The sequence below is a fragment of the Phaethon aethereus genome (assembly GCF_964289735.1).
Source record: "Phaethon aethereus genome assembly, chromosome: 25".
NCBI lineage: Eukaryota > Metazoa > Chordata > Aves > Phaethontiformes > Phaethontidae > Phaethon > Phaethon aethereus.
This window is the reverse complement of record NC_138601.1, coordinates 5271400-5297722: the sequence shown is the minus strand read 5'-3', so window position 1 is coordinate 5297722 and position 26323 is coordinate 5271400. Positions and strand designations below refer to the sequence as shown.

The 26323-nt window shown below is 69.3% G+C and overlaps 5 protein-coding genes across 5 annotated transcripts; 1 reads left to right on the top strand and 4 right to left on the bottom strand.

Annotated features, from left to right (window-relative positions):
- Positions 1-222: 222 nt before the first annotated feature.
- Positions 223-6399, bottom strand: OSBPL7 (oxysterol binding protein like 7; the record flags this gene model as incomplete). The annotated part of the gene is made up of 22 exons (XM_082010769.1): positions 223-413; positions 566-688; positions 772-898; positions 977-1118; positions 1839-1983; positions 2075-2153; positions 2234-2297; positions 2374-2511; positions 2856-3127; positions 3208-3286; positions 3748-3879; positions 3967-4047; positions 4269-4393; positions 4502-4631; positions 4740-4832; positions 4934-5037; positions 5111-5231; positions 5336-5455; positions 5542-5655; positions 5767-5820; positions 5978-6100; positions 6307-6399. 22 exons carry the CDS (start codon positions 6397-6399, stop codon positions 305-307), a joined length of 2568 nt encoding a protein of 855 aa, XP_081866895.1. The 3' UTR covers positions 223-304.
- Positions 6400-8460: 2061 nt separating this feature from the next.
- Positions 8461-10192, bottom strand: MRPL10 (mitochondrial ribosomal protein L10; the record flags this gene model as incomplete). Its single annotated transcript, XM_082010660.1, has 5 exons — positions 8461-8711; positions 8986-9130; positions 9237-9401; positions 9792-9961; positions 10156-10192. 5 exons carry the CDS (start codon positions 10190-10192, stop codon positions 8461-8463), a joined length of 768 nt encoding a protein of 255 aa, XP_081866786.1.
- Positions 10193-10745: 553 nt separating this feature from the next.
- Positions 10746-13559, top strand: LRRC46 (leucine rich repeat containing 46; the record flags this gene model as incomplete). Its single annotated transcript, XM_082010546.1, has 7 exons — positions 10746-10897; positions 10992-11100; positions 11498-11544; positions 11720-11829; positions 12554-12623; positions 12879-13039; positions 13192-13559. 7 exons carry the CDS (start codon positions 10746-10748, stop codon positions 13557-13559), a joined length of 1017 nt encoding a protein of 338 aa, XP_081866672.1.
- Positions 13560-13965: 406 nt separating this feature from the next.
- SCRN2 (secernin 2) lies at positions 13966-15889 on the bottom strand (the record flags this gene model as incomplete). The annotated part of the gene is made up of 7 exons (XM_082010645.1): positions 13966-14132; positions 14257-14434; positions 14577-14742; positions 14856-15071; positions 15159-15358; positions 15445-15626; positions 15719-15889. The coding sequence occupies 7 exons, from the start codon at positions 15887-15889 to the stop codon at positions 13974-13976; spliced, it is 1272 nt and encodes a 423-aa protein (XP_081866771.1). The 3' UTR covers positions 13966-13973.
- A 3449-nt stretch (positions 15890-19338) lies between these two features.
- SP6 (Sp6 transcription factor) lies at positions 19339-21341 on the bottom strand (the record flags this gene model as incomplete). The annotated part of the gene is given in 6 exon segments (XM_082010545.1): positions 19339-19394; positions 19809-20390; positions 20393-20593; positions 20596-20646; positions 20649-20936; positions 20939-21341. Coding segments are annotated over 6 exon segments (1461 nt in total). The 5' UTR covers positions 21222-21341.
- Between the last annotated feature and the right edge of the window lie 4982 nt (positions 21342-26323).

Below are 26323 nucleotides of genomic sequence, written 5' to 3'. Positions count from 1 at the left end.
CCGCCCGCCCGCGGGCACCCCGCAACTCCCTGCTGCCCCCCCCCAGCAAACCAGGGACCCCAGTGTCCTGTGTCCCCAGGGCAGGGGGGCGCCGCCAGCCCCTGCCCCCAAGTACCCCAGCCGGCCCCAAGGCTCTGCCTCGAGGTGGGGGGAGGCACTGCCTGCACCCCCCCTTTTATATCACAGTTTGTCTTAAAACACTGGCAAAACAGCATTGCACCCCCAGTGCTGGGGGGACCAGCCCCGCTGCTGAGCACCACTACTGTGATAAGCTGGGGGGGGCTCAGCACCCCACGGGGGGTCGCTACCAGAGCACCGCACTGTCCAGGTGGGCGAAGCCGGGGTCCAGGCGCAGCTTCCAGTAGGTGTTGTTGGTGACCCACGACTCCCTGCCGTTGGCGTCCGTCAGCCGCCTGGGGACGGGGGGGTCACGCCTGGGGCACCATCAAGACCCCCCAGGGGGTCTCCCCCATTCCCTGAGAGCCCCACATGCCCCTGAGCTGCATGGGGTGCCCCTGTGCCCCACACTCAAGCCCCAGGAGCCCCCCCGCCCCCCGTGCCAGACCTGAAGAAGCGAGCCTGGTGCGTGATGTTGTTCTCCTCCATGACCCGGCGCCGGTCCCGCTGCAGCTGCTCGATCTGGCGCTTCTGCGTCTCGGCCGCCGGCACGTTGCCTTCCTCCAGGTACCTGGAATGGGGGGGGGAACATCGCTGTAACGAGCTGGGTGGCCTCAGCACCGCACCCTGCCCCGGTGCTGGGGCGCTGCTCACCGCTGGTCGGGGCGCAGGCGGGTGTCGGTGGAGGGCAGGACCCGCCGCAGCTCGGGCGTGAGCTCGTTCAGCTCCAGGGCGAACTGGGTGAAGCCGTAGTTCCTCTCGTGGTCGTGGGGCATGGGGTCTGCAGGGAGGGGGTACAGTGCTGAGACCCCCCCAGAGCAGGGTATCGCACCCCCAGCACCGCTCCCCTGCTCCTTACTGGCTCTCCAGATGCACTGGCCGGGGGCAGGCCCCCGGTGCAGCCCCTCGTGCCACTTGCCGGCCAGGCGCTCCACCACCGTCCCGCTGCGGCTCAGCACGGCCCCCTGCACCTCGTTGGCCCCTGCGCCCCAGTACCGCGCCTGCGGCCACAGGGGGCTGGGTGGGGTGGGCGGGGCCAGGGCGGGGCCGTTGGGAAAGGGTGGGGCCGTTGGGAAAGGGCGGGGCCAGGAGTGATGGGGTGGAATCATTGGCAAAGGGCGGGGCTTTTGGGAAAGGGCGGGGCCATGAGCGATGGGGCGGGGTCATTGGGAACGGGCGGGGCGGAAAGAGCGAGGCCATGAGCGATGGGGCGGGGTCATTGGGAACGGGCGGGGCTGTTGGGAAAGGGCGAGGCCATGAGCAATGGGGCAGAGTCATTGGGAAAAGGCGGGGCCATGAGTGATGGGGCGGAGTCACTGGGAAAGAGCAGGGCCATTGGGAAAGGATGTAGCCCTAAGCGAGGGGCGGGACCATTGGGAAAGGGCGGGGCTCTTGGGAAAGGGCGGGACCATAAGTGAGGGGTTGGGCCATTGGAAAAAGGTGGGGCCAGACAAGGGGCAGAGCAAGAACACAGTAGATTAATATGTGAATGAAGGGGGCGGGACCACATCTGAGGGGTGGGGCCAGGCAATGGTGATGCAAAAGGGGGCAGAGTCAGAAACAGATGGAAGGGTGGAGCCCTGGGGTGGGCGGAGCCCAGGGACTAAAGGGCGGGGCCAGGTGCAGGGAGTGGGCTGTGAGAGGTGGAGCTGGGGCGGGCGGGGCAGGGCGGGGCGGGCGGGGCAGGGCGGGGCGGGCGGGGCAGGGCGGGGCGGGCGCACCTTGCAGAAGGTGATCTTGCAGTGGTAGGAGGCGTCGCGGGTGTTGCGGATCAGCACCTCCCCGTAGTGCTCGATCCAGCGGGGGCCGCTGAGGACGTTGTGGATGCACGTCGTCACCTTGTTCCACTCAAAGTGGTCCCCGGTCCTGCGGGCAGCGCCGCACCGTCGGCTGGGGGACAGCGGGCATGGCGGCGCCGGCGGGGGGGGGGGGCCACGTGCCGGGGCCAGGGCCTCACCTGGGCAGCTGGACGTTGACGGTGCCCATGGGGACGATTTCCAGGGACTTGCCCCAGAATTTGTTCTTCCACCTCATGTCTGGGGGAGTGGGCAGGAGGCGGTGAGGCCCCGCTCCAGCCCCCGCGCTGGTCCCCCCCAACATCCCCCTCAGCCCCCACCTTGCCAGAAAATGAAGTTGTCAGACTCGGCGTGGCAGGCGGAGATGGGGGGGTGGTGGCAGACCTGGAGGGAGGAAGAGGGACACGCCACTGTCCCGTCCGGCTCCGTCCCCCGTCCCTGTCCCCGTCCCCGTTCTCACCTGCTCGCTGATGAAGCGGAAGCCGCGGTCGGGCCGCACGCACTCGTAGGTCTCGCCCAGCACCGGGTTGAAGGGCTTGCTGCCCGCCCGGTAGTAGGTGGAGGCATAGGCAGACACGGCGAAGGCGGCCACGTAGACCTGCCACCGCAGCCACCGCACCGCTGCCACCGCGCCGGGGCGGGGCACCGCCGCGCTCCGCCCCCGAGGGGGCGTGACACCACAGGTCCCACCCACCACCGCGGGAGGGTGTGGCTTTCAACGGCCACGCCTGTTATGGGCGCGGCTTCTCACCGGTCGTGCACCCCCGTGCCCCTGCCCACGCCCCCCCCGTGTCCCCTCAAACCCCCCGTGTCCCCCGACCCCCCCGTGTCCCCTCAGCCCCCGCTGCTCCCACACGTCCCGGTAGCCCCACGTGTTCCCGAGCTCCCCCGTGTCCCCCGAGGTCCTCAAACTCCCCGAGCCCCCCGAGCCCCCCGCCTCACCAGGCGCTGGCGGGGGTCGCGGGCGCGGCTGGCGCGGTCCAGCAGCGCGCTGTACTCCAGCTCCTCGCAGAGGCGCTGGAGAGTGTTGAGCGGCTCGTTGAGCTGCACGGGCAGCGCCACGCGGGACAGGTCCTTCCCCACGCTGCTCCGCAGCAGCCCCCACAGGCTCACGTCCCCCGGCGGGGCGGGGGGGGCGGGCAGGCAGCTCCGCCGCCGTGGGTCCGGCCCCGGCAGCTCCAGCGGTTCCACGGGCAACCCCGGGCCCTCCGATCCTGCCGGGCACCGGGCGGTGGAGAGGAGTCACCCTCTGCCCCCCCTCCCCGGCTCCCTCCCCGGTGACCCCACCCCGTACCTGTCGGGAGGCGGCCCGGCCCCCCTGGCTCCTCGCAGGCGCTGGTGGTCTCGCTGATGCACGACTCGTTGTCCGAGGGCTGGGGAGGCGCAGGGGAACGTCGGCGGCTTCGGGGGGGTCTGGGGGTTACCCCACCAGGGGGGGCAGGAGGGGCTGTACCGGGCAGGGCCCCCTGCGGGAGGATGGGAGGAGACCCGGGTACCTGGGATGGGCTGGGGGGCAGGACGGGGAAGGAGGGGGTACCGGTGGGACCGCAGGAGGGGGGAGCAGGGGCGGGGCGAGGTGGCACCGGCAGCTCCCGGCCCCCGCCGCAGGGTTCAGAGACTGCGGAGACCCCGAGCGCCCTGAACGGGGGGGCTGCGGGGCGCTGGGGGGGACGTGGGGACCGGGGGGAACACGGGGAGTGGGGGGGGCGGCTCCCGGGCGGGCTAATGGAGATGGGACGGAGCAGAGAGAAGGAAGAGATGAACCCACAGCAAGAGCAAGAGGGGAACAGCAGGGGGGTCTGCAGAGGCCCCCACCAGCAGAGTCCCACCCCACCTCGTTTTCGGAGGAGCTGGCGGAGAGGAAGACCTCGCAGGCGTCGAAGAACTCGGTGTGCGAGTCGGCCAGTGAGACGATGCTGCGGTTGGAGAGCTGCTGCTCCCGGCCCTTGGCCGGCAGCGTGTCCGGCTGTGGGGACAGCCACCACCTCAGGCCCCCGGGTGTGGGGTCCGGGGGGGCCGCCCGGACCCCACACCCCATCCCATCCCCCCTGACCTCATCGGGGTGCAGCGAGGCAAAGGAGTCTAGGGTGGTGTCGGAGGAGACGGAGAGGGAGTGGAAGCGGCGCAGGGTGGTCTGGGGAGGCAGGGGGAGGCTGAGCAGAGTACCCCCCGGCCTGTCCCCTCCAGCCAGCGTGCGGCTGATGGGGAGGGGGGATCACCCCGCTGCTGCCCAGGCACCCAGCACCAGGCTGAGACCCTGCCAACTCACTGCACCCACCGGCACCCCGACAGCAACAACCCCTGAGCCACGGCAGGACTCAAAGCTGGGGGCAGCCCTGCCCCACGATCCCTCACCCCGGCGTTGCCGGCACCCCTGGGGTGCAGGGCCGAGCGCCGCCGGTCCAGCGCCTGCCGCATCTCCTCCAGACGGGTCCTCTCGGCCGTCAGTGCGGCCACCACACTGCTGAGCGAGCCGTGCACTGCCGGGAGACGCGGGCAGGTGGTCGGGCTTTGGCACGGCACCCTGGCACCCGCCCTGCTGCCACCGGGACCCACGGTGGGGCTCAGCACTCCCCTCCCCATCCCACCTTTCTGGGCCAGGACCCAGAAGCTCCTCTGCAGCTGGCTGTACTCGGGGGGGAGGCTGAAGGGCAGCTGGCTCTGGGACGGCTCCAGGTAGCGCGAGAGGTTGGGGACAGAGCCATGCAGGCGGCCCACCTTGGTGGGGGGGACACGGGGGTCAGCAGGGCCCTGGGGGGCTCCGTCCTCAGGCAGCGGCTCAGCTGGCAGCAGGCAGAGCTCGGGGGGATGCCCGCTCCCCCTCACCCTGCCGATGGTGTCGTCCTTGGCGAAGCTCTGGGTGCACCAGATCTTGGTGGTCCTCCTGCCCTTCTTGGGCCTCTCTGTAGCAGCCGAAGGCTGCGAGAGAGAGGAGGGGGCTGGAGCCGGACCCTCCACGGAGCAGGGGGGCTGCCACACTGGGCGATGCTCAGCCCCGTGCCCACCGCTGCCCCGCTCACCTGGCTGCCAGAGATGAGGGGGGCCGAGGGGATGCGGTGCAGGGCCTCCAGGCTCTGCAGCATGCCCGTCAGCTCCTGCAGCTTCGCCTGGCACTCTGACAGCTCTGCGACAGGCACAGTCAGCCATGGGGGTCCTGGCGTCCCCCCACCCCGTGCATCCCCTCCCGCCCTGCTCACCGGCCGAGCAGCGCTCCAGCCCCTCGCTGTCCTTCAGCCAAGCGTTCACCTTGTCCCGGGAGCTGGCGAGGGAGGAGAGGGCAGGGGCACTGCCCGAGGGCAGGATCCGCGTCCACGGGCCCTGCAGCAGGGGAGAAGGGGCACCGCCGGGGCTGCCATCGGGAGCCCCTCGCCCAGACGCATCCCTCGCTCCCCCTCGCATCGCCACCCCGAGGTGCCACCCACCTGCGCGTTGGTGGGGGTCCTCCCGACAGGACCCCCCCTGGGGCAGGGCTCAGGCCCCTCACCCTGGTGGTGGGAGCAGAGGCTGCTCACCCAGCTGGCGAAGAGCTCCGGGGACTTGATCTATGGGACAGGGGCGAGTTGGGTGGAGGGGACCCGGGTAGGGGGGAACCAATGCCCCTAGACCCAGCTCCAGCCCCCACCAGCACCTTGAGGTGGTAGATATTCTCCTCTGTGTCCAGGTCGACCCGCTGCGCCTTCTTGTTGACGGACATGACAGACTGACGGACGTCAATGGCTCCGTGCAGTTTGCCCTTGAGAACCTGGGGGACCCCAGGGACGCCTGTCAGGGGGAAGACCCCCTTCCTCATGGGGTCTCCCCCACCCTGAGCCCTTGGAGAGGCTGCATGGACGCAGCCCGGCCCCACACTCACGTCCTGGCGCGTGGTGGCATATTTCAGGATGCCGTTTTCCAGCACAAAGTACCTCTGGGGACAGAGAGGGACGATTGTTGCAGGAGGGGGTAGAGACTGGTCCCTGCAACCCCCCCATCCAGGGGCCCAAGTCACCCCAGGGATGGGGATGGCGCCCAGGACTGGGCGGGTGGCCAGGGGACGGCTCCCAGTGCCAGCTCTGCCCTGTTACCTTGTGCCAGCCCTTCAGGGGCCATTTCCTCTTCTTGAGCAGGTAGCCCTCGTGCCGCTGCGGCTGCTGGCCTGGGCTGCCCTGCGCATACGGCTCCTCCACCACCTCCCAGCTCTCCAAGCCCTGCCGGGGAAGGGGATCAGCAGGGGGGTCCCTTGGCACCAGGGTGCTCCCCACCTTGTCCCTGGGCAGGGATGCTTGGTACTCCCCAGGGGAGTGCCCTTCTTAAAGTGGGGTGAAGCCCCCCAAGGCCCCATGGCAGCCCCAGTCAAGCCTGGGTGCACCACCGGGTTCCTGCTGAGCCCCCCTCAGCCCGGACCCCCCCCCACCTGCTGAATGCTGCTGTGCTTGGAAGAGACGGTGCTGTTGGAGCGCGACAGGGCCCTTTTCGGAGAGGACGGGTCCTTCTCGTGGCTGCCCATGGCCGGTGAGTAGAGGGGGACAGGGAGACCAGGCCAAGCCTCCCCCTCCCATCCACACTGTGGGGCTGGTGGTCCAAGCTCAGCCGTCACACCCCAGGCGGTGGGAGCCACTGTGAGGAGGGGATGCCACGTCAGGGAGCCCAGGGAGGGCATCTCCCACCCTGCCAGACACCCTCACCCCTTCCCTGGCCGGGACAAGGGTGGGGGGATCCTCCAGCCCCCCGGGAGCGGGGAGCCTTGCATGTGATCGTGGCTGGGACCTAGAAGCTTCCGTGCGGGATGGAGCCTTCGACCCACCCAGGCTTATCTTGCCTCCGCTGCCCGGCCCTCGCCCGCCGGCCGGGTCCAGAGTCCGGACACGCTCCCATCGCCGCATGTTCTCGGTGCCATAGGGCGACCCCACAGCGGGCACAGCCAGACGGGCGACCCGGGGAGCAGAGACCGGGATTGGCACCGGTCCACACCGGCACCCCCGAGCCGGGACATACGCCCTGAAAACCCCGACCCCACTGTGCTCCCTCCCGGCAGGGTGCTCCCTTTGCCCTTCTCAACTACAGGAGGGGGAAACTGAGGCACGGGGAAGCTCCCCCCGCGCCTGCCAGGGTTTCCCAGTGTCCCGGCCGCTGGCGAAGGGTCCTGGGATGACGCCGGGACGGCGGCCGAGTCCTGGCACCGATAACGGCCGCACCGCACACCCCGGCTCCGAAGGGAGGGGGACGGGGGGCTTCCACCGCAGCCCAGACCCCCCTGGCCTGCCCCTCTTTTGAGCCGACAGCCCCACTGGGTGCTGCCGCGTGGAGTGTGGGGGGCAGGACTGACCCTCCATCCCGGGAGCGGGACTGGGCTGGACCCGGGGGTCCCCAGCAGCCCTCCTCTGCTTGCAGACCTCACCGCGGGGGGCGGGCAAAGCCCCTGCCTGCCCCGGGCAGGGCACGGCCGCAGGCACGACCCCCGGCAGCGCTGGCGGGGGGGGGAGCCCATCCCCGTGTCCCGCCTCCCGCCCCACGCAGGTGTCACCCCCCGAGCGGCGGGCAGGAGGGGCCGGACCCGGCTGCCAGGGGCCAGGCGGGGGGCGCGGCGCTGGGGCTCCCCCCCGGGCCGGGTCCCCGGTGCTCACCTGGGCGGGCAGGGCCGGGGCCGGTCGCATCCTGCCCGGCGGCTGCAGGAACCGGAACACGGAAGGAGGCGGAGGCGCCGGGCCGGAGCCGCTCGGCTCTGCCCCCTGCACCGTGGAGGACCGGAGCCGCCAGCGCCGGGGCACCGGTAACCCCCGCCGTCAGCTGCTGGCACTGAGCCGGACCCACCGGTTTCCCACACACCCCCCCGCATCCGCTGCCGTGGGGCAGGATGGCTCCCCAAGGGTCGGGGCCGGGGGTCTCAGCGGGGCTGTGCCAGCTCCGAGCCCACGGGAAAAGAGCCCACCCATGAGCTCTGCCCACAAAGGACATGGGGACCCCGGGGAGAGGCACCGCCCCATGGGCGTCCTGGGCTTTGCCCCCCTGAGCTTCACTTAGACCCCTGCCCCAGGATTTCTCTCACTGCCCCCCCAGCACTGCTCTGCCCCCTGCTCCAGGAGAGCCCCACAGCAGTGCCCAGCCCCTCCCCAAGTCCCAGAGGGGCAGGACCCCCCACGCACCCCCCAAATCCAAGACGAGGCCTCGGGCATCTCCACCACCACATAGCTCGTTTTAATGGACACCACAGAGGCGGCTCGGCTAGCGTTGCGGCACGGGTGCAGAGGCTCGGCGTGCCGGATGTCCTCCCTGCCAGCGCCGCCACGAGCCCCTGCTGTGCTCTGCGTCCTCCAGCCAAGCCCAGTGACGCTCCGACCGCAGCCTCACTGCGCCTGAAAGGCAGCCGGGCTGTTCCCAGGCACCATCGGTGCAGGGAGCACAGCGACGGGACTGGGGTCCCTGAATGGGCTGGTGGGGCCACAGGGGCCCTGCTGCCCTCGGCTCCACTGCCATCTGCCCACCCAGCACCCAACCTTCCATCCATGAGCCCCACCCCGACCGCAGCCAGGGAAGGAGCAGACTCCCAGCGAACACCCAGGGCCCGGCGTCAGTGAGCCCCTGAGCTCTGGGCAGGGGCAGGCTCGGCCGGGCTCCCTGTCTCCCCAGCCCGTAGCCGGTGGATGTGCTGGTCCAGGAGAGCCGTGAGGTGCACAGAGCCGCGCTGGAGCAGGGAGGACGTCTGGGAGGGCAGGAGGGCCAGGGCACCCACCGTCTGCCCCTGGGAAGCCTCCAGAGAAGGCAGCTTGGAGAAGTTCTCCACTCCCTGCCTGCTCAGGATGGTGTTGTCGATGCAGGCGCCTGGAAGAAAGGAGCAGAACTGAGGATGGTTGAGCTCCCCCTGAGGATGGTGAAGAGCCCTTTTGTCTTCCACAGGTGCAGGGGGAAAAGTTGGTTCCTGCAGGCAGGACTCCCACCCCCCGCCATCCATCCCCTCATTTTAACGGACACGACGCAGATCCTACAGACACAGCTCCATGAGCGTGGACCCTGCCGGAGGGAGCAGCTCTCCCCAGCACCAGACGAGAGCCCCAGGCTCAGCGCCAGCAGACAGGGACACAGGGAAGGCTCTCACCCAGGAGGTTGATCTGTGGCACTCCCTTCAGCACCCGCAGCATCTCCTTCGCCTTCGCTTCCCGGCTGACCAGCAGAATATTGTGTGCCACAAAGAGAGGAAGGAGATTCTTGTACTTGGACTGGGACAGCACGGGCCTGACAATCTGGGGGAGACAGCCCTCAAAATGCAGCTTTTCACCCCAGCAGGCACCAGGCGTTCGTCCTGGTCTCCCTCCACCATCCCCCCAGCCATGCTAAGATCTGCCCTACCTCGTTCAGGATGAACTTGACCTCGATGTTGTGCTTCCGGAGGTAGTGCCTCATCAGCACCACATCCTCGCCGGGCATGGAGTTGTACTGACACACGACAATCATCCGATTGTCCCGGAACACCTCTTCCACCTGCCGCCGTAACAGCCGGACGTAACCGTTGTCCTGAAGGGAGCGAGCAGCGATGGGCCACAGGGAAGGGGCAAAGGCTGCCGCCTCCCCCTACTCCGACCCTGCAAACGGACCTACTGCTGTGAGGTGCTGCCACAGATCGGTACCCACCTGGTTTCCAGCACTTGATTACCAGCTGGTGCATCTCCCAACCACCCACAGCGTGATGAAAAGGGGCAGCGAACACCCAGGAAAGCTCTCGCACAGGTGTCCACCCCAGCTGACCCCGTGGCAGCGCTGTGCCGGAGGTCCGTACCACAGCCGGTGGGGCCTGTGGACCCCGCGTCAAAACCCCGCAGACGGGGTATGCAAAGCCACTCGGTCTCCTCGGATACTGAGGCTCCGCAGCCGCACACCCACAACGGTCACACGCCAGAAAATTACCTCCTCGAGTGTTTCCTTCTTGGGGACCTGGCAGCGCGGCGGGACGGCCGGCCGCGGGGCCAGGTACTCGGTCACGGCCATCAGCTTCTGGCGCTGGAAGTGCATGGCCTTCCAGTGACGGGTGACCGCCTTGGAGCCGCGGCGGACGAGCTGCAGGGCGGGCAGCCAGCCTGCGGAGAGGAGGCACACGGGCAGCGCTCGGGGCCGGCGCCCGGGCCCCGAGGCGGGGCGAGAGGAGCCGGTCCCGGCTAAGGACAGGCCGGGCAGCATGCATGCCCTCCCCGGCCAGGCCACCGCCCGGCATGGCCGCCCACCCCTGCCCGAGCCCCGTGGAAGCGCCCAGCACCGCTGAGGAGCCCCTCACCCCGCCGCCATGGCGCGCCGCTGCTCAGCGCCGCCATCTTTGCCGCGAGAGCGCAAAGGCTTGTGGGGAGGCGGAGGACCCGCGGCGCCGGCAGGGGGAGCGCGCCCTCCGCCCCGCCCCTTCCGGGACCGCCCCGTCTCCTAGCAACGGCAACGCTGCGGCCTGCGCCCGAGCCCGAGCCCGAGCCCGGCTGCCCCCGAGCCCGGCCCCGGCCCTGACCCGGCCCGGCGGCCGCTGTGCGCCCGCAGCCCGGCGGCGCTGGTCCCAGTGACCCGGCCCCAGCCCGGGGATCCCAGCCCCATGGTCCCCCCAGGCCCTGGGGTCTCTCTGCCCCATCTGGGGGTCCCAGCGCTGGCTGCCTCCAGCCCAGCAGTCCTGTCCCCAAAGAGCCCCCCGGCCCACAGGTTTCTGCCCCTCATTGCTTCAGCACCCTTCCTTTTGCAGAGAGCAGTGGGGCTGGCCCAGCCCCTGCAACACACCCACACAAGGGCCCAAGGAAGGAACAAGGACCCAGGCCACTCCCTTGCCATGGCTGGGCAGGGGGAGACCCTGCTTGGGGGTGAGTGAGCCATTGCAGGGCCTGGGAGGGTATGGAGGGGCTGGACCCCACTGGCCTGGGCCCCGTCACTCTGGGTTTCCCCACAGGCTGTGAGCAGATGTCCCCGGGGGTGACTCTCACCGACAGCCTCATCGCCATGAGGAGCCTGCCTCGGCTGGTGGAGCCCCTGCACCCGGAGAGACGGTGAGGATCCCCACAGAGCCCACCTTCACCATCCAGGCTGGCAGGGAGGGGTCTCTGGGCACAAAGGACACCCTGAACACCTCTCTTCCTCTAGATCGATGGAGCTGCCGTCCCCCTCGACTGTCCGCCTGGACCGGGAGAACATCTGTGCTATTGGGAGGCTCCAGAGCCTGCAGGAGATTCACAGCCTCTACCTGCAGCAGGTAAGGCACTATGGCAAGTGTGGGGCAGTGGAGATCAGCCCTGGTCCTGCAGGTAAAGGCCTCCTTGGGGGGACCACAAACACCCCAGTTCTGCCCCAGAGTTTTGTCTCCCCACACGGCCAGAGGGGCTGGCAGTGCTCCCCTCTGATGACAGTGCCACCAACGGAATTTGACTGAGGGTCTGGCACCAGCTATTTGCTCCTCCACATGAGGAGCCTTAGGGTCTTTCTGAACTCTGCCAGGCTCTCCGTGCCGTTGCAGCCCTCCATAAAGGTCCTGTGGCAGTGGTGGGACATCATGTTGCCCCTGTGAGGTTGGAGCAATCCCGGGGTGCTCCCGAAGTCTGATTTTTCATACAGTAGAAAAACATGTTGCATTTTTGTGGTTTTGTTTCCAGAACCGTATTGAGAAGATTGAGAATCTGGGCTGCTTTCCCAACCTGCGGTATGGGCAGCTCCTGCTTTCTATGGTCAGAGGAGAGCAGGGCTCCCTCCTTCCCTTGGCAGAGCCGGGGCAGGGCTCAGTTGCAGCCCCTGACATCCTGGTGCCACTGGCTCTGGTCCTGGGGGCCGCGGCGTGACCCCCTGCCTCATGCCACTGCCCTCCCTGTGCTCTGCAGGTTCCTCTCCCTGGCTGGAAACCGCATCCGCAAAGTGGAGAACCTGCAGCCCCTGCGACACCTGCGCGTCCTGGACTTGTCCCACAACCAGATACAGACGCTGGACCCAGGTGGGAGGCAGGAACGGGTCCAGACATGGCCTGGGTCTGCCCGAGAGCTGCCTTGGGTAGCAGGGAATTGCCTGCAGACCCTTGGTCCAGCCTTTGCCAGGGCCACTGGCCCTCAGGTCGCAGCCAGAGCCCCAGCAGAGCCACCCTGGGGCTGGCCTGAGTGTTCCAGCATAACACCAGAGATGCTCTGTGGCCTGGTTTGAGCTGTCCCTTCTGCTGGCAGCCTCCAGGTGTCTGCTTCCACCTTGTGTCCTGCTTCGGCAGAACATTTCAATGGCTCAGACCAGACTTTGGGCATTACAACCTCATGGCAAAGCTGCTCCAGCCCTGACAACCCTTCATGCGTCTTTCAGCGAGCTCCTCCCATGGGCGATTTTTGGCAGAAGAGGGAGGGACAGAGGGATAAGACCTCCCTCCATTCCTCTGTAGCGTTGCTATTGCGGCACCAGGTTGTCTGCTTGCAGATGGGGGCGAGAAAGGGAACAGCGAGGGCCTGGGAAGGGGAAAACCCTCAGTTCTCACATAGGAGTGTGTGTAATACATGCTCCCCGCCCTCCCTGCCTCAGTTTCCCCAGCTGGGAGGTGAAAGACTGCTTCCCACGGCGGGGCTGTCGCCTCGGGAGTGGGTGAAGAGCTGCAGGAGACAGGGGGTGCGTGAGTTTGGTGGACGAGGTGGCTCAGACCCCCTCTCAGCACCTTTCTGCCTTCCCTTCGATCTCTGCAGATGAGCTGCCTCGCACCCTCCGTCTTCTCGACTTAACGGGAAACGAATGCACCCACCAACACAGATACAGGTGGGTCAGGGGAAACTGCGGGGGAGAGCAAGTCCCCCAAACCACACTCAGCAGGGTACAGCACCCCCCCCAATATGAAATACAGCCTGAGCCCCCCCACCCAATGCCCCAAAATTTGAATCTCTGTCCAGGTGGGGCTGTGGGGTGGGCTGCATGGAGTGGTGCCGGGGGGTTCAGTGCCACCCCAAAGCATGCCCAGCCCCAAGACGATGCTGCGTGGTGAGGGAACATCTGCTCTTCCTTTGGTGCTTGCAGAGAGCTGGTGGTGGGAGCCCTGCCCCACCTCCTGCAGCTGGACGCCCAGCCCATCTGTGGCGGTGTGCGTGAGGAAGAGGAGGAAGGAGGATCTTCCAGCAGTGAGGATGAAGACATCGAATCGCTCTCTGAGCCGCGCGGCCCTTTCACTGAAGGCAAAGGTGCCCAGACTGAAGCAGGACATGTTGCACGCTTGGGGGTTAAGCAGGCCGGTCCCTCTGTCCCCAAGGGTTACAGGAGTGGCAGGGAGCTTGGGTGGCCCTGCTGGGCCTCCTGTAATTCTTTTCCCTCTCCCTTCTTCCGTCCCCGGCAGATTTCTTTGTGGATCTGCATCGGGAGCTGGCTGGGCGCTCACAGCAGAGGCGGAGGGAGGCCCTGAAGGAACACCAGACCCGTCTGGAAGAGCTGGAGGAGCTGCGGGAGCGCTGGGGTCTGCTGCTGCCTCCTGCGCCGCTGCGCCCAGGCAGTTCTCAGCCCCGTCCCCAAGTGAAGCCGGGGACGCAACTGCCACCCCTGCCCGGACCCGGCAGGCAGCATGCCTGCCTGCAGCCCCAGCGAGCTCCCAGCAGGATCCAGCCCCGGACCAAGGCCCTGCAAGAGGAGACTCATGCCGAAGGAGCAAGAAATAGGAAGTTACCCCAAATAGCCCGCACCAGCACGGCACCGCGCAGCTGGGATTAAAGTCTCTTTATTCCTACATCAATCTGCCTCTTTGCCACGGAGCCGCCAGCCCCACGGCCAGCCCCAGAGGGGCCAGGCACAGGCAGCTCTGCCTGATGGTGGGAAAAGACACGCTCGGCCGTGGGCAGGACTCCAAATCCTGCTCCACGTCCCTCTCCTTCCTCCTGCACCCGTGTTTCAGGCCATGGCCACCTCTCAAAAGTGCCAATTCCTCCGGGGCAAGTTAGGGGGCTGGGGGCTCCATACCCCCAGGCAGGGCTGGAGAAGCCAGTTGAGCCGTTCCCCACCACGCCGTCAGCGGCTGATCCGCGGTGGGGGGAGGCAAGGAGCCAGGACCGGGCACTGGGAAGGTTTTCTCATCCCCTGTCCAGGAGCAATGCCATGAGGGGCTGAGCCCACCCACCTGCGTGGGGTTTATGTGTAAAACTTCATCTCTGCCTCCACGCAGTCGAAGAAGAGGTCGGCCAGCTCCTCCGGGCGGGGGGCCACCGTCCCCCCCAGCAGCGCGTTCATCCCCTCCAGGGCCTGCTTCTCCAGCTCCCGCAGCGTCTGCAGGAGCTTCTGGCCCCGCTCCTGGTGGGGTCGGGGAGGGAGGAGAGCTGAGACCGGGCATCATCAAGGAATTTGACAGCCTCCCACATCACCAGGGAGAACCAGGGTCCCGGGGCAGTGGCAGCTGAGGAAAGGTCTGTGGTACCTGGTCCCTCTCCATCAGCTCCAGCGCTGCCTGATGCCGGCGGTAGAGCTCGTGCCGCCGATCGACCGTGCTCTGGAACCGCGGGATCTGCTTGGCAGGGTCATCACGGAAGGTGGGAGATGTCACCTGCGGCGTGGGCTTGAGGCCGGCCATGAAGATGAAGGGCTTGAAGACGGACCTGCCGGGGAGAAGCATCGGGGCTCTGTGACCGGCCAGTGCGAGGATGGATGCGAGGAGGATGGGGACACTCAGCCCGCAGCACGGCTCTGCCTCGTCCCCGTCACCCCCGGAGCGGGGCTGTCCCCCACCAGCGGCCTCACCTGGAGGGGTCAGGGGTGGCCGTGAAAAAGTGAACACAGGGCAAGGCAGGGTCCCGGGGCAGAACGGACACCATGCTGCCCGCCGTGCGGAAGCCCTCCGAGTCCACGCAGATCCCGCTGGTCTTGTCCCGCAGGATGGCCATGAACGTCTCTGCCGTGATGTGACCTGGCAGGCAAGGCCAGAGCCCCATCACTGCCGGCAGCTCAGCCACAGCCACAGCTGCCACGGGGAGCGTGGAGATGCCAGGGTGAGCCATGGGTGGCCGTCCCCGTCCCCACCTGCGTGCTGCCGCAGCAGCTCCTTCCCGGCGCGGTAGCGGGCCTTGGCAGCCTCCATGCGGGCAGGCTGGCGCGTCAGGGAGAAGACCTCAGCGAAGCTGAACTCGCCATCCCCGCTCCACCAGCCCTGGCTGCGGGCTCGCTGCCGCAGCCCCGCGTGCTCGGCCGTGATCTCCCTCCCGATGCTGAGCTGGTTGGAGATGTTGCGGCTGCCCTCTGCCAGAGCCGTGGGGCGGGGGCGGAGGTCAGGCTGGGTGGCAGACAAGGCTCCCCATCCTCCCAGTACAACCAGCACCTGCTCACCTCGGATCTGCTGGGCTGCCCAGTACCGGCCAGCCGTCTCCAGCACCCAGGCCTCGGTGCGGTCAGCCAGCAGGAAGGTGTTGTGGTAGACGAAGGGCACCGGCTCCTCCTTGCAGCTCCCGCCCTGGCCGTAGCGCTCCAGCAGTGCCGCCATCACCTCCAGGGCCTCCCGGGCCGAGCTGCCCCGCTCCAAACCCAGCCTGCCGCACCGGCAGCACGCCATCAGCCGGCTGTGGGGCACGGCATGGGGCAGCAGGGGCGGGGGGGGACATGACACCGTCCTCACCTCACCAGGTCCATCCCCAGCAGCGCCTCGTCCTCCCCCAGGGGCTCACGGGTCCAGACGCCCTCGTTGCCCACGCAGACGCCGTGCTCATTGGCACCCATCTCAGCACCCCACAGCCAGGCAGGACGGCTCAGCACCACTGCGTGGGTCCTCTCCGCCTGCTCGATCTCCAGGTAGGTGCACTGCAGTGGAAGGAGAAGACGGAGCGGGGCTGAGACCTGGCACACTCGGTGCACCGTTCCCTGCAGCCACCCTGATCCCAGCATGGTCTCACCTGGACTTTGTCCCCGGGGTGGTGGATGGCAGCGGGGACGTAGACGATCTCCTGGACCTCATGGCGTGGCCTGTCGGCGTTCTTGCCAAAGATGACGGCCGGCTCCGCGGTGTGCGGCGGCAGCGCCACGAAGCAGTCGCAGGATGAGGGTGCGGGATGCTGCCCTGCCATCCTAAACCCGGCAGAGGGGATGGGGCGGGGGGCACCGAGGGGGATGTCACCCCCGTGTCCCTGTCCTGGATGTGTCCCCGGGGTCCCTGTGAGGGTGGCCGCCGTAGGGAGACATGGGTGTGGGAGCTGGGGGGGCTGGGGGACCCCATCCCGGGGTGGTCTGAGGGCATCTCCTGCCCCGTGCCCCCACAGCTCTGCACCGACCAGGAACTCCCCCCCGACGGCCCCGGTAAACCGAGACCCCCCGCACCGACCGGGGACGGGACCCCCCGTCCGCACAACCCTGGTTCCCGGGCTCCCCCCCCCCCCGAACCCACTTCCCGGGACCCACCGGCCCCACGGACTCGCCGCTGGTCCCGCGTCGCCACCACCCGGTCCCGCCCCGTCCGTCCCGCCCCCTCTCCCCGCGCGACGGCGGCGCCCTGTGGCCGGAGGCCGCACGGCGGCAACGGGCGGGGTCAGGCACCGGCACCCCCGTGGGGCGGGGGGGACATCAAACCCCAAAGGAGCCCGGGGACGGGGGTCCCAGGTTGTCGCCCGTGGGGCAGGGACGAGGGACCCGGGTATGAGCTGGGGGGGGGGGGGCGGGGAGTCCGTTGGGGTAGAGCCCCGCGTGGGGAGCACCCCCTGTGGGTAGTACTCCACGTGGGCGGTACCCCCCGTGGGCAGCGCCCCGCGTGGGTAGCACCCCGCGTGGGTAGCACCCCCCCGTGGGCAGCGCCCCCCGTGATCAGCACCCCGCGTGGGCAGCGCCCCGCGCGACACGCCCACCCCACGGTATGCAGGCAGACCTGCCGGGCAGCACCCTGCCCGCGGGTGGGGGGACCCTGGGCGCCCGCCCGGCGCGTCCCGGTGTGCGAGGCCGGGACAGAGGAGGGTGCAGGATACAGCCCTCCTGGGGGGGGCTCAGCTGGTCCTCACCCGCGTCACACCCCACCCACCCACCCCGCACCCTCCTGCATCCCCATCCCCAGCCGCCCTGGAGGCCTGAGGCCAGGGTGGGGGTCAGTGTGCTGGACGCGTGGGTCCCGTGGCAGGGATGGGTGGGGGTCAGGGTGCCGGACACGTGGGTCCCGTGACAGAGACAGAGCCGGAGAGCCAGAGCGTGGAAAACACGCGGCGTTTATTCCAGTACAAAACCCAAACCCACAGCCCCGCCGCCTCTTCACAGCACAAACGCTCCCCTCGCCGGGCGGGGGCACCCCTCGCCCCTGGCCGCAGCACCCCTTGGGTCACCCCGCTTCCCTTCACCCCCCCGTAGCTGCCCCCCGCCCCAGGCTGGGGCTCAGTGGGGGACGCCCGGGGCCCCACGCTGGGCCGGTTCCTCCCTGCCCCGGGGAGGCAGCTCGGGGGTGGGAGACGCGGCGGTTCGGGGCACAGGGCCGGGATCCCCACGCCGCAGCAGGCTGGACTGGTTTCGGCGGGTGGGAGCCGGCCTCCGTCCTTCCCCACCCGGTTTTACAGCCTTCATTGCCCCATCGCGGCAGGCAGGGCCTCGGGGGGGTGCGGGGGCAGAGCACACCTGGGGCCCCCTCCTCGCAGCCCCCCAGCTCTAAGCCAGGTGGGGGGCAGCTCAGCGAGGCTGAACCCCAAGTCACCAGGGGACCCTCTGCTTGGGGGTTCCTTCCCCAGTCCACCTGTGGGGTGCCCCTGGTGCAGCCCCCCTGAAACCTGCCCCAGCGGCAGCGGCTGTAGCACGGGGTCCCCGACCCACCGGGGTCGCCGACATGCCAGAGCCCCCAGTCGCTGCTGGAGCCCCCGGCCGCTGCTGGAGCCAGGCTCAGCTACCAAAATGCGATGGGGCCACCGGCACGACGCTGTGGCACCCTGGGGAGGGTCCCGAGTCCCCCCGGGGTCCCCTCGGGAGATGAAAACCCAGCCAGGGGCACCGAGGGGGAATTTTGTGCTGGAAAAGGCAAATGCGGGAGTCGGGGACGTCCTTCGAGAGCTGCGGGCAGCCCAGGTCACCCGAGTCCTGCGCAGGGACGGTGGCGGCTGTGCCGGGGCCGGGGCCACGTCCTCGCAGACCCCCCCCAGCGAGACTTCACCTCATGCTGGGTTGCTCCAGCCCCATGGCTCGTCCCTGGCCCCACGGCGCAGGGGGGCTGCCATCAGCCCCTTGTGCACCGATGGGGACGGGGACAGGGATGGGGACAGGACCCTTTGAAGGGTCCAATCCCCCTCCCCATCCATGAGGCCCACGGCCACAGCTTCAGCCCCAGAAGTCCACTCTGCCCGAGTGGCAAAGCCTGGCTTCACCTTAATAAAATAATAATTAATAATAATAATAATTAATAATTAATAATAATAAAACAATCAAAACCGAAGGCCTCGGGGCGCCCTCTGGGCACGGACCCCACTTGACTTCACCTCCACCCCTTCCCCCCAGTCCCCGGGGTGCTCCGAGCCCAGGCAGCCCCAGACACGGCCCCCCTCAAGCCCCCAGGATGGGGCCATACCTGGAGATCGGCCCCCCCAAATCTCCCCCCTCCCCAGATTCCCAACTGGTGTGAACTGGTGCCGGCTGGGGGGCAGAGCTGGGGGAGCCCCCAGTGCCCTGAGCAGCCTGCGATCCCCATCCCACCCAGCCCCAGCGCTGCCCCCCAACACCCCCCCCAGGTCCCAGGTTCAGTGTCTCCGTGTCCAAGGGCTTCTGCCAAAATCCAGGGGATAAGACACAAAAGGTCCAAACCACGAGCATTTCGTGGACAGTCAACCAGGGGTGAAGAGCGGATGGGAGGGTCCCTGGGAGACAGCCCCACGGGAAGAAAGATTTGTGGTCCCTGGTGGGGGATGCCCCCGGGAGATACAGGGACCTGGGAAGGGACAGCTATGGGGTCCCCGGGGGGGCAGGCAGCATGCACGGGGGGACAGGCAGAGGTCCCCTGGAGATACAGAATCCCGGGGAGGGACGGCTATGGGGCTCTGGGGGGACAGGCAGCATGCTGGGGGGGAACAGCTGGGGTCCCCTGGAGAGATGGGGTCCCCGAGGGACCTGCAGCACACGCAGGGGGACGGCTACGGTCTGCAGTGGGGTCCCCAGGGAGGGATGGCAATGGGGTCCCCAGGACACAGGCAGCATGCCTGGGGGGGATCCCTCGCAATCACAGGGTCCCCGGAGAGGGGCGGCCATGGAGTGCTGGGGGGCGAGGCGGGGGTCGTGAGGCGGCGGGCAGCGCGGCCGTGCCAGGCCAGAGGAATGCAGCCGCCCCGGCTCTCCCGGGGCCGCGGCCGCCCGTGTGCTTCCCGCCCGGGGCCGTGGCGGTGGGTGTGGGAAAGCTGCAGGTGTGCGCTTGGGCAACCGCCCGCCGCCGCGCCACGCGCCCGCTGCGGCCCCCGCGGCCCCCCACGGCTCACATTGAAGCAGGATTGTGGGTCTTTGTCCCACTTTAGCTTTGATTCGGGACAAAAAAAAAAAAAAAAAGGGGGGGTGTCACACCCTCAAGCCCCTAGCCAAAGCGGAACTCCAGGGGATGTGGGACCCCCACCAGCCCAGCAGCCCCAGCTGGGGCGGGGGATTGTGGGCCCCCTCAAGCACCCCTGGGGGTGCCAAATCCTCGCAAGTGGTGAAAAAGCAGGGCTGGCACGGGGGGGCCGAGCCCGGGACGCCAAAGGTTTGGGGGGGACCACGGGGAGGGGGCCAGGGGGCCGTGGCTGCCTTCCCCCGTGCGAAGGCTCCCGGGTTTCTCCTCTCTCCCTTTCTCCTTCTCCTTCCTCCCCTTTGGGGCTGGACGTGCCCGGGCAGCGCCTGCTCCTTCGGCTCCCATTGATGTTCCTCCCAAACAGCCCCGCCGCCTGCCAGCGGCCTCCCGAAAAAAAGATTTGGGAAGCCGGGGGAGGACGGGGTGGGGGGGAACCGGGGCGGGAGAGCGGGAGCGGGACAAGTGAAACCGCCGCGGGGCAGCTCCCCAGCCGGCACCGCCGCAGCGGGGACGGGGCTGTGCCACCGGCGCGTCCCCCCTCCTCGCCGCCGCTTCGAGCACAAGGTGCCAGCCCTGCGCCCCCCCACCCCGCACCCCAACACCCTTCGGAGACCGGCCCCAAAGGGTCCCCGGGACCCCCACCCAAGGTCCCCCCCACCTCCATCTGTGTGTGTCCCCCCCCCCGGGGCTCGGCGGCTCAGTTGTGGGGGCGGCGTTACCCCCCTCGGGCTCCCTCTTGCCTCCCTTGCCGGCCGACGGGTCCCCCGGCGCCCTTGACGTCGGGTTCACCCCGTCCTTGCCGCCATCGTGCGTCTTCATGTGCTTGCCCAGGTGGTCGCTGCGCATGAAGACGCGGCCGCAGACGGGGCAGGCGAATTTCTTGGCGCCGGTGTGGGTCTGGAGGTGCCGCTGCAGCTCGTCGGAGCGGGTGAAGCGTTTGCCGCAGAAAAGCCAGTTGCAGACGAAGGGTCGGTCGCCGCTGTGCCAACGCAGGTGGGCTTTCAGGTGGGAGGTCTTGGCGTACGCCTTCCCGCAGCCGGGGATGTGGCAGTTGTGTAGGTGCTTGCGTTTCACCCCCTCGGGCAGGGACCCCCCCTTTCCGCCTCCTGGCAGTTGGGGCAGCGACACGCCGCCTGCCCCCCGCCCCGCGGCACGGCACGGCGGGCACCTTTCGGCCGCCCGCCACCCTCCGCCTCCGGCCCCCGGGGCTCCGGGGGTCCCTCCAGCGCCTTCGCCCCCTCCGGTCCCAGGAGGTGCTGGGCAGGAGGGGGCAGCAGGTGGGCGGGGGGGCGCAGAGCTGGTGCTCCCCGCCACCGTACCCCCCAGGGCCGGTGGCAGCCCGGGGTGCCCGGGCACCTGCAGCCCCCCGCCCTGCCCGGGGGGCAGCTCCATCCAGCTGGCTCCGGCGTGGAGATCCCACCAGTTGACGCCTCCCTCCTCGCTGGGGGGGCCAGGATGGGGGGGCCGAAACCACGGCTCGTAGGGATGCGCCATGTCCGGGGCGGCCGGCAGCAGCTTGGCGTAGGAGCCGGCGGTGGCGGGGCCGTCGGCGGGCAACTCTAACCGCGGGGGGCCATGGGGCTCGTAGGTGCCGGGGTTGGCGAAGGTGGCGGCGTCGGGACCGCCAGCGGCAGCTCCGGGGGCGGCAACGGGGAGGCGAAGTCGGCGGCACCCGCCGCGGCACTGCCGTGGGGCTGGAAGGGCTGCAGCGGCTGCAGGTCCAGGTGGCTCGGGGAGGCGCGGGGCGCGTCGGAGGGCTGGGTCCCCAGGGAGCCGCAGACCGCTGTGAGCATTGCCGAGCGGCGCGGGGCGGTGGCGCAGACAGACCTGCAGGGCCAAGGAGGGGTGGGGAGAGAAGAGCTGTGAGAAGAGGGGGGGACACACCTCCGAACCCCCCTGCCCCTGCGCATGCTGGCACAGGGAGGGGTTTGGCACCGGTGACGGCCACGGCACCGATTCCCGTCCCGTCAGGGTCCTGCCATGCCACGGGTGACAGCGTCCCCAGCACCCATCGCCCCATCACCCGCGGTTAGGGGAACACCCCTGCCCTGCCAAAGGGGCTTTTCTGCCCCACAGCCTGGCGTGACACCAGGATGGTGGCACCAGGCGGGGGGGGCACCACTTAGCACCTGTCCCATGCCCCTGTGGACCCTGTGCCAGCCCCTGGCACAGACCCGGTGCCGGTGGGTCACGTCTGTGGCCCAAAGGGATACATGCCCGATTCCAAAATCTAAGGAAGCCACCAGCACCTGCCTCATCACCTCCCTGACCACGTCCCTCCAACACAGCCGAGGTCCCCACAGGGACACGAGTGGCGTCCTCAAGCCCATGCCCCAGCCCCGGGGGGACACGGCACCCACGAGGCCACTCTGGCTCTCCCGTGTCTCGGCTGGGCTGGGGAACCATCACCCCCATCTCTGCTCCTGCCCCAAGCCCCTGCGCCCAGCTGGGAGCCCCCAGGCTGCCGGCGGTGGGGGTGGGGGGGCAAAATGCAGCTGCGGGGGGCTGCACCCCGAGGCTGGTTGGCAGCAGGCTGCAGGAGCAGAGCCGGCTGCGGGGAGGCAGCGGAGCCCTGGGGCCCGAGCCACTGGCAGCCCTTTGAAGCCGGGCTCTGGGGTGCCTTCGCCGACAGCCCTGGACCCCCGGGGCACCCACTGCACCCCCAGACCCCCGGGCACCCACTACCTCCCCGGCACAGCAGCTGTGACTCACTGGGAGCTGTGCAAACCCCACTGGGGACGGGCCCCACCCCGGTGTCGAAATCCACCTGCCGCCACCAGCTCCCGCCCCCCAACTTCCCACCGGCGCCGTGGCGGGGGGGCAGCCGAGACCCTCCTCCCCACAAACCCCCATCGCCCCCTCCTACCACCATCGTCTGCTCCCAGTCACCCCCCACGGCTCCCCACCACCCCCAACCTGTGTGGGACGGGGACAGATCCCCAGGGGAGTTCTGAAGCTTTTGGGGTGGGGGATCCCCTGCGCAAAGGGGCCAGAGCCCCAGAAACCCCCGATCCCCAGCACTATGAGCCTGGGGCAGGGAGGGGGGCCCCAACGCTGAAGACCCCCCAGCTGCGTGGGGACACCATTTCCCCCTGCCAGGCAGCATCGGGAAGGGCAGGGGGACCCCAAGGAGAGGGGCAGAAGCTGGGGGGTGCCAAAATCCCCCCGATGGGACCCACCTCCACCTGCGATACCCAAGTGCCCATGGGAGCTCAGGCCCCGGAGCGAGAGTCACGGATGATATGAACCCCCCCCCGGGACTGGCAGCCTGAGCAGGTTTTGGGGTGCTGCTCCTCCAGGGGGGCTCAGCACTGCCCACCTCAAACCCGGGGGGGAGGTTTGCATCCATTTGGGGGCTGGTTCCTGGGGACCGTCTCTGTCTCCCGGGGATGCCAGTGGGGTGACAGCTGGCACTGAGGGGGGTCATGGCTCCCAACCCAGCACTGGTCCCCAGTGGGGTCCCGATCCCCCCCTCCCCAGACCCCTGCTCCCCCTAGGTGCCAGACTGGGGTCAAAACCATGAAACCCCATGACGATGGCCCTTTGTGGAGCTACAGGGTGGCAGCCTGCATCACACAGCCCCCCCCCCAGTTCTGGGAACAGAGGGGACCTGGCAGGGACATCCACCAGCCCTGCAGCACCAACAGGAGGAGAAGGGACCCTCTGTGGGGTCCCGGGTGGGTCCCACCCAACACGGACCTGGCATGGCCAAGGTGAGCTCCGGGCAGCGACGGCCGCAGCTCTCCTGGCACAGCTCACTCCCAAACATCCCCCTCGGTTAGGGGGTCCCACTGGGGCCGAGCCCCCCCAGCCATGGCCCCACGCTCACCCAGACCCATGCCCGAGTTGCAGCACCTCCACCGTAGTTGCACCCTGCCCAGCTCCGCTGGAAGCCCATCGGTAAGGCAGGGACCGGCGCCGGGATGGAGGGACCCCCCCGCCCCTCGTTAGCCCTGCCCGGCTGCCCCAGCCACGCGTGGAGATTCCCGGGGCGTTTTTCCATCCGGGAATGACGACAAAAATCCCCAGGGGCCCCCAGCGTCCCCCTCCCTGGCGGGGCTCGGCGACGCGTTGGCCATTTCACCGCAGGGAAACTGAGGCACCGGCGAGTGATGCGTCCCGTGAGTCACGGTCCCGGCTGGGCAGAGGCGGCTCTGCCCGTCTCCCAGCCCCCGCCGGTGCCTCGCCCCACGGCAGGGCTGGGCAGGCAGCGCTGCCCTCAGCCCTCGGCCCCGGCTCCTGCCCGGCCGGGCTCGGGGAGCCCCCCACGGGTGGGTCGGGGGACGCTGGTCGAGGTGCCGTGGGCTTGGGGTGATGCTGCGGTTCTGGGATGATGATGCCGTGGGTTCGGGGGTGATGCCGTGGGTTCGGGGCGATGCCGTGGGTTCGCCGCGTTCAACCCACAGCAACGCTCCCCGGGGCCGGAGCGAAACTCCCCGGGGCTCTACCGCGGGGGGGGGTGGCACACGACACGGCACCGGCGGCGGCGCGGAGTGGGGGGTCCCAGCCCGCCCAGCCCCCTGCCTTGCAGCCTCGCAGCGGGGCTTGGCAGCGGCGCGGGATCCCTGCGGGGCGGCGGGGGTCTCAGCCCCACGGGAGGGGCCTTCTGGCTGTGAGTGGGGGGCGAGGGCAGGGCGTCGCGGGAGGCGAGGGGGCCGGGAGCCTCGGGGCTCGGTGGCCAGTGGACGCGGCGGCGGCGGCAAGCAAGGACTTGCCGGGGCCGGGGCGGGCCGGGGCGGCGGGGCCGGCAGCAGCACGTTCCCAGCCGCCGGTCGGGGCGGCCGCGGCTCCCTAGCCCGGCCGGGGGTCCCCCGGGGGTCCCGGCGGCGCCCACCCACCCGCCCGCCGCGGGGTGCGTGGCGGGTACGTACGGGTCTAGCGGCAGCGGGCTCCCGGCGGCACCGTCCTCATCGGCGTGGACGTGGGCGCTGAGCTCCCGAGGGGACCCCGAGGGACCCGCGCGGCTCCCCAGGGACGGGGCACCCACTGGGCCGGGCGAGCAGGAATGGCTGGGTGCCGGCCCGGCTGCCGGCTCTTCCCTCCTCCCCCCGCCCAGCCCCACCCTCCCGGCCCGGGCGGTTTAACCCTTGGAGGCAGAGCCCGAGCCCCGCCGGGCCGGGGCTGCATCCGGCGCGGGAGCGTGGCGGGAGGGGACGGGAGGTTCGCAGCAGACACCGCAAGCAGGGGGGTAATTAAAGAAGAAAGAAGCAACCGCCTTCCCACCCGCGCCCGTGGCCGCCCTCCTCCTTCCACCCTCCTGGCCGGACCCCCGGGCGCCCCACGGAGCGCAGCTGCCTGTCCCCCGCCCGGGGATGGCACCCAGGGGTGTCCGTCCGCTCCTGCCCCCCAGGGTGTCACCCGTCCTGCTGGGGGACTCAGTGCCCCCCGTTGCGGCTCGGCCCTGTGCCACGGGGGAAATGGGACGGATGCAGGGGACGGGTTTTGGGGCCATGGCGGGAGGCAGTGGGATGCTGATGGTGGGACCTGTGGTGACCCAGATGGATTTGGGGCACCCCAAAAGGGTCCGGGACGGCCTGGCTGAGCCTGCCCCTGCTCGGCTGGGGGTGTCTGTCCCTCCTGGCTCCCCTTCCCCTGTCACTGAAGCTGCCAGCACAGGGGGCTGCCGGGAGGGAGAAGCCCCAGGAGCTGCCAGGCGGTAACGCCATGACCAGAGGAGCCACTTAATCACCTGGGCGTCATGTCCCCATTTCCATGGCCAAAATCCCTGGGCTGGCACAGGGCTGGCTCCTAGTGGCCTCAACTCAGCGGGGACCCTCACAGCCCTGGGGGAAGCCCACTCTGCAGCAAAGCCCATGGGGAAAGGTGCTTAGTGCCTCGCCAGAGCCAGGACCTCGGCCGGCGGCACCGTCAGCCTGGCCGGCCAAGCCCAGCGTGCCGGTGCGTGGGAGCCCGCATCTCCCCGGCGCGCTTGCCAAGCACCCGGCCGGGCGGAGGGCGCAGGGAACTCCTTCGCCCAGGGGAAAACTCTCCTGGTTTTCATCATCCCAGGGATGGCTCCACCGCTGCTGCCGGAAACACGGCTGCTTGTGGGGTGAGTGTGGCCCCACAGCTCAGCTGGGCACCAGGACAGGGACCCCAGGATGGGGACCCCGGGACAGGTAGGGGCAGGGCAGGCAGCTGGGCAAGCTGCTGGTGGGGGCTTGGCTGTATGTGGATGGTGGTGAACACGGGCTCCCGTGTTCAAGTGCTCCGTGGGGCACATGGGGGATGCAAGGGGAATGTGGGGAGACCCCAACTCCAGGGTCTCGCTGCCTCTCCTCCCCTGCACCTGCCTGGGAGGTGCTGGGGGTCGTTCCTGTGGCCAGGGGGAAGGGGGATGCTCCAACTCTGGGGATACCCGAGCACTGTTGGGGCCAGGGTGGTGGCCCCCGGCTCCCCGGCTGCCTCCCAGGCGCCGTATCGCAGCCGCCAGCAGCTCTCCGGGGCAGGGAGCAGTTTGCAGACTTTGCATGTACAGCTCCGGGCACCGATCCCCAGCCTGATCCCAGTCCTCATCCCGGCTGTGCCACCACAGGGAGCAGGGACCCCACGGTGGGGACACTGGCCTGGGCGTCCCCCAGTCCCCAGCTCCCCCTCAGCCTTTCCCTGTGCGTCGTGCACATGTGGCACGTCCTGCGTCCCTTTGCTCCAGGGTCTCCTCCCAGTCTCCCCAGTGCTTCAGGGTCTGGTGGTGCAGAAGGAAGACAGGTCCCTGGCCGAGGGTCCCAGGTGCCAGCCGCCGTGGCTCCTCTCCCACAGGTTCCCAGTGTGGCCCCTCTCCCCACCAGTCCCGGGCCACGGAGGGGCTGTGAGGCGGGAGGACGCGGGACATGTGCCTCCTCCATGGACGGGGACGAGGACCTGGGGAGGCCCCGACCCGCTCATGCCACCAGTGCCTGGCCCCAAGCCCCCCTGGGTCCTCTGGACCCCATCCCAAAACCCCGCTCCTGGCTGGGGGAAGGAGCTGGTGAGACGTGGCTGGGGGCAGCGGCGGGGGCTGAGAGCCCGTGGC